The sequence below is a fragment of the Dioscorea cayenensis genome, chromosome 10, assembly GCF_009730915.1.
Source record: "Dioscorea cayenensis subsp. rotundata cultivar TDr96_F1 chromosome 10, TDr96_F1_v2_PseudoChromosome.rev07_lg8_w22 25.fasta, whole genome shotgun sequence".
Classification (NCBI taxonomy): domain Eukaryota; kingdom Viridiplantae; phylum Streptophyta; class Magnoliopsida; order Dioscoreales; family Dioscoreaceae; genus Dioscorea; species Dioscorea cayenensis.
This window is the reverse complement of record NC_052480.1, coordinates 1829763-1838563: the sequence shown is the minus strand read 5'-3', so window position 1 is coordinate 1838563 and position 8801 is coordinate 1829763. Positions and strand designations below refer to the sequence as shown.

The 8801-nt window shown below is 32.6% G+C and overlaps 1 protein-coding gene across 1 annotated transcript; it reads left to right on the top strand.

Annotated features, from left to right (window-relative positions):
* The first annotated feature begins 7284 nt into the window (after positions 1-7284).
* LOC120270769 lies at positions 7285-8583 on the top strand. The gene is made up of 3 exons (XM_039277840.1): positions 7285-7809; positions 7898-7951; positions 8401-8583. Exons 1-3 carry the CDS (start codon positions 7285-7287, stop codon positions 8581-8583), a joined length of 762 nt encoding a protein of 253 aa, XP_039133774.1.
* The last annotated feature ends 218 nt before the right edge of the window (positions 8584-8801 follow it).

The window sequence follows — 8801 nt, the reverse complement described above, 5'->3', positions numbered from 1 at the left end:
ATCTTTCTCTTAATTTCCAAGTTCTAAGTACACAAAACTCCTACGTCCTTAATTCTGCTTCAATTAATCTCATGCAAGTGCAATCCTTTCCATATAGCTCCCTGATTTAAATACAACTCTGAGTTACACTGTTCGACACGTGTCGTTTTCTTAGAGCTCAGAGTCTTACACGTGGCGTCATCATTGTGGTTCTCTTCACACGTGGTGCACTTCTAAGGTCTCCCTCCCATTCCATCCAATATCTACTTGCCACGTAGGAGGTGAACAAAGTCTTAATGTCACCCGCGGTGTTTCTAATTGCATGGATATCTGTTCTCCTTTTGTGATGAGATGTAATGGAGTTACGTGAGAATGTTTGAGAGGATCACAAAGGTGGCCAAGTGATTACCGAAGTTTGATTAAAGATTAATTAATTTAATGGAATTTAATGGAACTCGTGGCTGAGAATTAATGGAGAGGAATTGGCAGGCGTTAATACGTGTTATGGTTGGAGTAATATAATTATTCATTGTTGTTATGATTATCAACTAAGTGAATTATAAATAGATATTTAATGCATGAGTCATCAACTAAAAAAAGACTATTATTGATTGTTGATGAGGGATATTTTACGTTTTAATTTTTAATATTTCAATAACGAGACTTGATTAGGAAATATGTGAGACCGAAGTTTTTTGCTTATGTTGTTCGATATCGAATTGTGCAATCGTTCTTTCATTATTTGAAGTTTAAAAAATAAATTTGAGATTATATTTTATTATATAAATAAGTTATTATTATTATTATTATAATGATGGAAGGCTCTTAATTTAACTATGTAATGATATATATTTTTTGTTTTTAAAATATAATAGTTAATTTATTCTAGGTTTAGAAATAAAATATTTTTAACTATTAATTTGCTCCTCTTCTCCCTAAATAATTGTTGTTTTTGAAGAAAAAAATGCGTTTCTAAATAATTAGTGTTGTTAAAAAAAACTAATATTCCAATTTTTTTTTCTAATTATATCTGTATTTTAATAAAAGGTACCTTTATTATTATCCTTCAACTTCATTCTTTTATAGGTAAGAGATTGATCTTGTGTGCAATAGAATTAGTAGGTGAGAGTATTTTCATAAATGAATATCTTAACAAAATATCTTTATAATTAATTAAGTTATTAAATACTTTCTTTTGTCATAACATTAAAATCTTAAACAATATTTATTTTAAAATAGACAGAATATATTAAATAAAGATACAGTAAAAATGCATAATTATATAAATAATTATATTGATTGATTATTGGAACCATCCCATTCTAATATTCTCATGTACTATTATCCTATAAAAAATGACTAATACTATAATCCTATGAATAGCAATAGCATTACTCTGTAAGAATTGGCACAAGTTGTTGGTTTCCCATGAGACAGCTAAACTAATCCATGAAAACAGCTAACAATCCCATGCCAAGTAATTGACCTTAAAAAATAGTATTGTCACGATCCATAAGTCCAATTCCAATTAGATTGATGGTACCAATTATAAGGAATTGAATATTTACTTTTTTTTTTTTTCTTCTTATTTCTATGAATATGTTAATATAAAATAATTTAATTGTAATTATTTTTAATAAGAATTTATAGCATATTGCCTGTAAAGAATTACAAGAGTTTTTTAGAAGAAAAAAAATCACCCTTTTAATATCAACAACGATGGCTATATAAAAGCCTTACAAACCAACTAACTTAAATACAAAGAGATAAGAAACCACATCTAACAAACTCATGATATGCAAAAACTAATTTAATCAATATATTTATTGACTAAATCATAATAATAATAGGGATTTATTAACTAAATCCTAACATTGCCGATCTAGTATAGCTGAAGTACAAAATACGGGAGTCCTATACGAAAGGTCAAAAATTACTACATGATAAATAGACATGTAACACATTCAATTTCACTATTAATATATGGTATTTTTTTTAATAAAATTAGGTTTTTAACTTTTGAATTTTACATGAGGGATTTCATATTAAAAAAAATAATAATAAACCCATTTAATTTTTTCACTATTTTTTAACAACCATCAAGAGCATTTCTAGATTATATAAAATAAAAGAACATAAGCTTTTTCATTCAAACAAATAAAATGAGAAAGATCTTTGCTAAACAAACAGTAACCCATGGATTTTAAGTGAATATTTTTTATATAAAAATTAAACCATTAAAATAATTATAAAAAAGAACCTTAATAAAAAAAATATAAAAAAAATCTCAACATATATATATATATATATATATATATATATATATATATATATATATATATATATATATATATATATATAAATTAGGAAATAAGAACATTATAGTACTGCCTTTTGGATTGGTACCTGCCTGCCAAACCACCTCCAGCTTTCTCATTTATCTTATGGGAATCGTATCAGGAAACGCCTATTTATTATTATTATATATAGTTGTAAAAATTGTGAATCATTTTTATAAATATTTATTTAAATGGAAATACCCACTCTAGTTCATAAATTAGGAATTTATAGTTAATTTTTCATTCTAATAAAATAAAAATGTATCTTTATAGTCATGCACTCCTTTTTTTCTTGCCACATGAAATTTATTTTATTTTTTAAATTACAAAATAGTTAATAATGTAATATTTTTAATGATAAATAGATTAAAATTTTGTTTCTAGAATATCTAATTAATCAATTAATTTCCGTGTTCTATTTTTATAAAAGGTGTCTTTTCAAACTGTGAATACAACTTCTACGGTTTTTTATAAAATTTTATATGTAAGTTACTCATGTAAGATCGAGTGTGGAATTTTGTTTACTCACATTAATATGTATATATGTATTTAATGTAAAGAATGAAAATATTTTTTTTTATGTTTTAAATTTAAATAAAAATAAACCATATATAATTAATTCAAATGAAAATAAAAAATAAAAAAAAAAGTTTAAAAAACTAACATCCAACACCGTTTCTCCCTCGTTCCCGTCCTTAGCACGCTTAGAGAATGAGCTTCATTGGAAAAAAATGATATTGTATTTATGCACTGTTCTCTCTATTTTGTTTGTAATGAATTTGTGGTTTATTTTCTTTTAAATACTGTTGACGGAGATAATCCTAATGAGAAAACAAATCTCAGCAGCAATAAGCATCACACCTTTTGCTGAGGGAGTAAATTTTTTAACAGGTTACTTAAGTTTGGGGTTGTTTCTTTTTAGTAACCTTGCTTTAATTTGTATCAAGAAGGCTACTCAAGTTGTGTTTGAGTTACATCGGCAGGTCACCCCAACTAATCCGGCCAATGTATGCTGATGTGGCAGCCAAATTCACACAGTCAGTAGACATGAAGCACTCTTCATTCCAAGCTGGGTAGCCACCTGGTGGTTGTAGTCCTCGTCAGCCAAGTGTGGATGAGTTAGCATTCCACATCAGATGGTGGTAGCGTGTCTTGGAAAAAGCTCTCCCACATGTCATCAAACCCCCATTGTCTCGAGAAAGCCAAAGGGAGACAAGACAAGAGGAAGAAATCAAGACAAGAACCTCCTCTTCCTGGTCTGAAAGGGAGTTAGGGTTGAGAAATAGTTGAGGGTTTCGATGGTGTTGGCCTAACTTCTCCACGAGGGTGGTGAAGGGAAAGTCTTCATTTCTAGGAAAAAGTAGTAGGGGGAGGTCTTTCCAGTGAATATGGCTGTAAATTGGGAGGTACGACACGCGTGGGATGAAGCCCCCGAGTACTGTAAGTGTGTTCTTGTGGCCCTCTTCACATGTTGCCGATTTAGTGTCTATTCTCCTTTTTGTTGGTATTTTTGGCTGATTGTTTGTGTGGGTTTCTTGTTTTGTGTTTTGTGGCATATTTGTGCTTTGATGCCCTTTAAGTTCCATTTTGATCTTTTTATGTTTTGATAATTGGAGTCAAACATTTGGAGAAATTCCTAGTAAATTAGGTTTATGAAGATAATGATGGGCATGGCCTTTGATCTGAATACTTTGTTTGTAGGAATTGAAACTAAGTTCAGATTGATGATTGACGGCTTGCAACTAATGTTTTCAAAAAGTTTTTAAGAAAAAATATTTTTTTCTATGAAGGTAAGATGAGAGGTTAGTTTTATTGTTGAGATTCTTAGTAGCCAACAGATCAGTTTTTTAGATAACCATGATTTAAGATAAAATTTTAGAGCATGTTTGTGGATTCATAATTTTTTTTTATTAAGATGTTTCTCTCTGTATATATGGTCTATTGTTTCTCCTCCATTAGGTCATTCCCTTTGTTTCTTTTTTTTTTGGCCCAAATTTCATAATTTTGAGGTTTTATATGATATTTGTAAATAATTTTATGACCTTAATAAAGTAACATAGTCTTTCAACAGATCTTATTGTACTGATCTCTTACACCACACATCAAACATTTGCACATGTAACGATGCCATAGATATCTCAATGTCAACATTTGTTTTATTGTAATGTGGAAAAAAGTTTTGTTAGGTTACCTAAGTTTGTATATGTTTCTTTTCTGTAGCTCTACTTAAATCTTGTTGGACTGTGTATAACATGAAGTTGTTATGTTGTTTTTTTTATTAATTGAGTTCATGGAGACATTTCCATTCTTTAATTATGAGATTGTTATGTGATTTTAAGGTCCTTTGCCTGGATGGAGAAATTTTGTGTATTACCTCCATGTAATTGTCACAATTGTTGAGTGAATAATCCTTCATGTTATTCCCATTTCGGTTAATTTTTGTTTTAATTATGCATCTTGTAATGGGATCTTTATATACTTGATTGAATGGAGATTTCTGTGTTTGGAGATATCTTTGTTCATTGTTACATTGTTTTTTTGTATTTGATTCCTAATTTTTGGATCATGAGCTATAGGATTGGTTCCTAAATTTTTTCCTGTAAGCTTATGCCATTAATTTTTGCCAATAGTTGTTTTGCCTAAACTTTTTTTTTTAAATGTTTTTCAATCTATTTAGGTCTTGTTATCAGTTGGTTTGAAACCATTTTTTCATTGCTTGGAACTAATGTTGTCAATTCTTCTATATTTGTATAAAATCCCTCTAAGAAAACACATGTGCCATGAATTATTTCCCTTAATGACACTTAAAAAATTACAAGTACCAGGTTGTTCAGTCTTGCCATTTTAATTGAACTTTAAACTTTTGTGAAACAGTACCAGACACTGGGTTATTTACCATAAAGATGCATTACAAGCTTGGTGAGTAGAAGCCATAGTAGGATATATTGATTATTGTCATCTTGACGATATCCAAGGTAGAACTAATAGCAATGGCCAGGGAGTTGAATTTGAAGATTGATGGTTGTTCCATTTGGTGGTTAGACATAATAAGTAATGATAGAGGTTACAAAGAGGTAGCCCGACCTAGATGCCTAAAAAATGGCTAATTCGATGAGAGTGTAGCAAGGAGATGTGTGTTTGTGTTGGACTCCCCAATGGTGGAAAAACCTATGATGGAGGATGAAGAGGATTACGTACATGATGAGAACATGGAGGACATTCTAATTAGGGGACATGGCAGAAGGAATAGTAAAGATGATGAGTGTGACTTTGAAGACTCAGATTATAAATTCAGTGATGATGGTGAGGAAGAGGAGATTAATCATGTTGGTGGATCAAAACAAAATGCTAACATTGGCATTGAAGCTACACAAGTGGATTATGGTGATTTTGCAGAATCTGACTATGCTGACTCAGATGGATTTCAGTCATGCTCTTCAACAGATGAAGAAGATCTGTCCCCTCCTAGACCTAAGTACTCTGAGTTCAATGAAGAGATTGACATGAGGAATCCAGTGTTTAGAATTGGGATGAAATTCAGGAGCTTCAAACAGTTTAAAGATGCAGTGAAAAATTATGGCATAAAGAACAGATATGTTATGAATTTTAGACCCAATACAAAGAAAAGGTGCAAGGCATTTTGCAAGAAAGGATGCCCATTCTATTTGTGGGCATCACCTATGGTTGATGACAAGAATACAATACAAATAAAATCAGGTGTCTTGGAGCATGAGTGTGCTAGGGACCACACCAATAGACATGTGAGTGCTTGTTGGATAGCTAGACACTATCTTGAGCAATTTAGGGCGAGACTCAAATTGGAAAAATTTCTGGTATTGTACAAGCTGTGAAGATGAATCAAGCTATGGACATCAACAGATTAAAAGCTTATAGGGCAAAATGTATTGCACTCAGGTAAACCTTTCTTTGTATTTTCATATGCATATTGGTTTTTCTTAATTCTGTTTTTTCTGTATTAAATAGGATTATATATAGATGGTGATGAGGCATCACAAATGGGCAGATTAAATGATTATAGGCTGGAGATAATGAGGACACACCCTTCATCAACATTTATTATTAAGACCGATGAAGAGGTCTTCCAAAGGTATGTATATCCGCCTTGCTCCATTAAGAGCAGGGTTTTTAGCAGGTTGCAGGCATTTGGTGTCCCTTGATGGTTGTTTTTCGAAAGGAGTATATGGGGACAACTTTTTGTCATTGTGGGGATAGATGCAAATGATTGCATCTATCCCATTACATAGATCTGTAGTCAACAAAGAAAACAAGGAGAAGCCGGATCGGTTCTTCGCGGTTGCTTGCGAGGATCTCGGAATTATGGACAGCCATATATGGGCCTTCATGACTGATAGGCAGAAGGTGAGAAATATAGGTTCCATTGCACATATTTTAATTATTTCAGTTCAAAACTTTAATTCTGATCATAGGGACTGACTGACTGCATTTATTCTATGTTGAATTTTACTCATTCTCAATGTGCTATGGTTGTGGATGATGGTGTCATCTTGTCACTGAATATATAACCTAAACCTACCCACATTAGGGACTAATGCCTGCCATAGCTGAGCTATTCCCCTATAGTGAGCATAGATATTGTGTGAGGCATATTCACACCAATTTTAGGAACACATTTAGGGGCAAAGCTCTGAAAGATCAGCTTTGGTCTTGTGCTAAAAGCAACATACAAAGGACGATATGATAGATCCATGGAAAAATTTAAAGGACATGTGCTGTAGGGGGCATTTCGAGTACATACAAAAAGATTGAACCCAAACATTGGACTAGATCTCATTTCCAAAGCCAATTCAAATGTGATATCCTATTGAACAATCTATGTGAAGTTTTTAACAGTCAAATATTGGAAGCTAGGACCAAAGGGATTATCACTATGAATGAAATGATAAGGACACAATTAATGAAAAGAATCCAAAAAAGGAGGGATGAAATGAAGAAAGTCACTACCACCCTACTGCCTCTAGAATTTTTGAAGAAACTTGAGAGATCTAAGCAATTGAGTTGGTTCTATACCACCACATGGTCAGGTGGAGACAAGTACCAAGTACTAGACCCTGATGGTCAATTTGTTGTTGACAAGAAAGATTGGTATTGCTCATGTAGGAGGTGGAAACTTAGTGGTATTCCCTGTGGTCATGCAGTGTCTATGTTATATTACAATAGAGAAAAGCCTGAAGACTACCTGCACTCATGCTATGAAGTGAGAACCTTTATGGACACATATAGGCACATATTAAACCCCACTCGTGACAAGGACTCATGGCCAAAGAGTGACCAATGTCCCATTATCCCACCAGAGCCAGTGAACAATAGGAGGGGCAGGAGAACTATACTAAGGAGGAGAGAAATGGATGAAAACCGTGGTTTTGCCAAGGGGAAAGTTAGTAAAAAGGGTGTGAAGAATAAATGCAGCATGTGTGGTGCAACAGGACATAATAAGAGATTTCATGGGCAGGTTGGTGTGGTTTTTATTTTTTTTAATTGTTCTCTAATGCAATTTAAATATCATGTAGTTAACCAAATTTAATTTTCATGTATAGCAGGACAATACAAACATGTCAGCAAGAACATCACTGGCACAAGGTTTTTGTGGTGAGGTAAGCTCAATATTCCATACAATTTGATTAAATGGTGCATCAATTAATTAGGGTTGTTCAACCTCGCCAAACAAATACATACAATTGCAGAACCACCATTACCTGAATTTGATTTAAACACACGGCATGTCAGCAATGACCTAAGTGATGCAGTTGGTGCTTCAGAAACACAGGTAAAATTGGAATTTCTTTGGGGGATTGAATGATTTCAATTATAGGTTGCCATTATCTAAAAATTGCATATGTTTCCAATCTATTTTTTTAAACATGTACGAGATGGTCATAATTGATGAGCAACCAAGGACCACTCGCAAAAAGCAGTATGTGCATACTTGTAACATCACAGGTGAATGGTCTCATTCATTCACAAATTTTTCAAGTGTTCATTCATAGTATTTTTTTCAACTAATTAATTATGTAATCAGCTATAATGCTCAAATTTGTCACAGGCACTCCAAAAAGGAACAGTTTCAAGAAGGCAACTTGATGCTGGGCAAAGGACTCAACTGCAACAAAAAGATGGAAAAGAAAGCAATAAGACAGGATTGGTTCACAACAAGAGGAAAGCATGGTTACCACCAGGAGTTGGATCCTCTGCAAGTGTAGGTGACACTTATAGGAAGGCACCTTGATGGGATTAACTGTCATTTTTTTTTCCTTTTTTTATAGAACTCTGCAGCATCTATGTATCTTTTGTAAAGCTGCAGCTCTTATGAGGAACTTTGGAAATTTTTGTATTTATGCAGCCTAGTTAAGTAGTTAAATGTTGCACTTTGTCTGTGGGGGTTCCGACTTTTTGTAAATCTGCAATTTTTGTAAACTTCTGGAAAACATGTACCTATTGCCAGGT

What these genes read in the sequence shown, in the direction of transcription:
- LOC120270769 (XM_039277840.1), top strand. Translation starts at nt 7,285, where the DNA reads ATGAAGAAAGTCACTACCACCCTACTGCCTCTAGAATTTTTGAAGAAA. An exon ending in ATAAGAGATTTCATGGGCAG is followed by an intron (nt 7,810 to 7,897) that starts GTTGGTGTGGTT and finishes CATGTATAGCAG; the next exon opens with GACAATACAAACATGTCAGC. An exon ending in CACAAGGTTTTTGTGGTGAG is followed by an intron (nt 7,952 to 8,400) that starts GTAAGCTCAATA and finishes AATTTGTCACAG; the next exon opens with GCACTCCAAAAAGGAACAGT.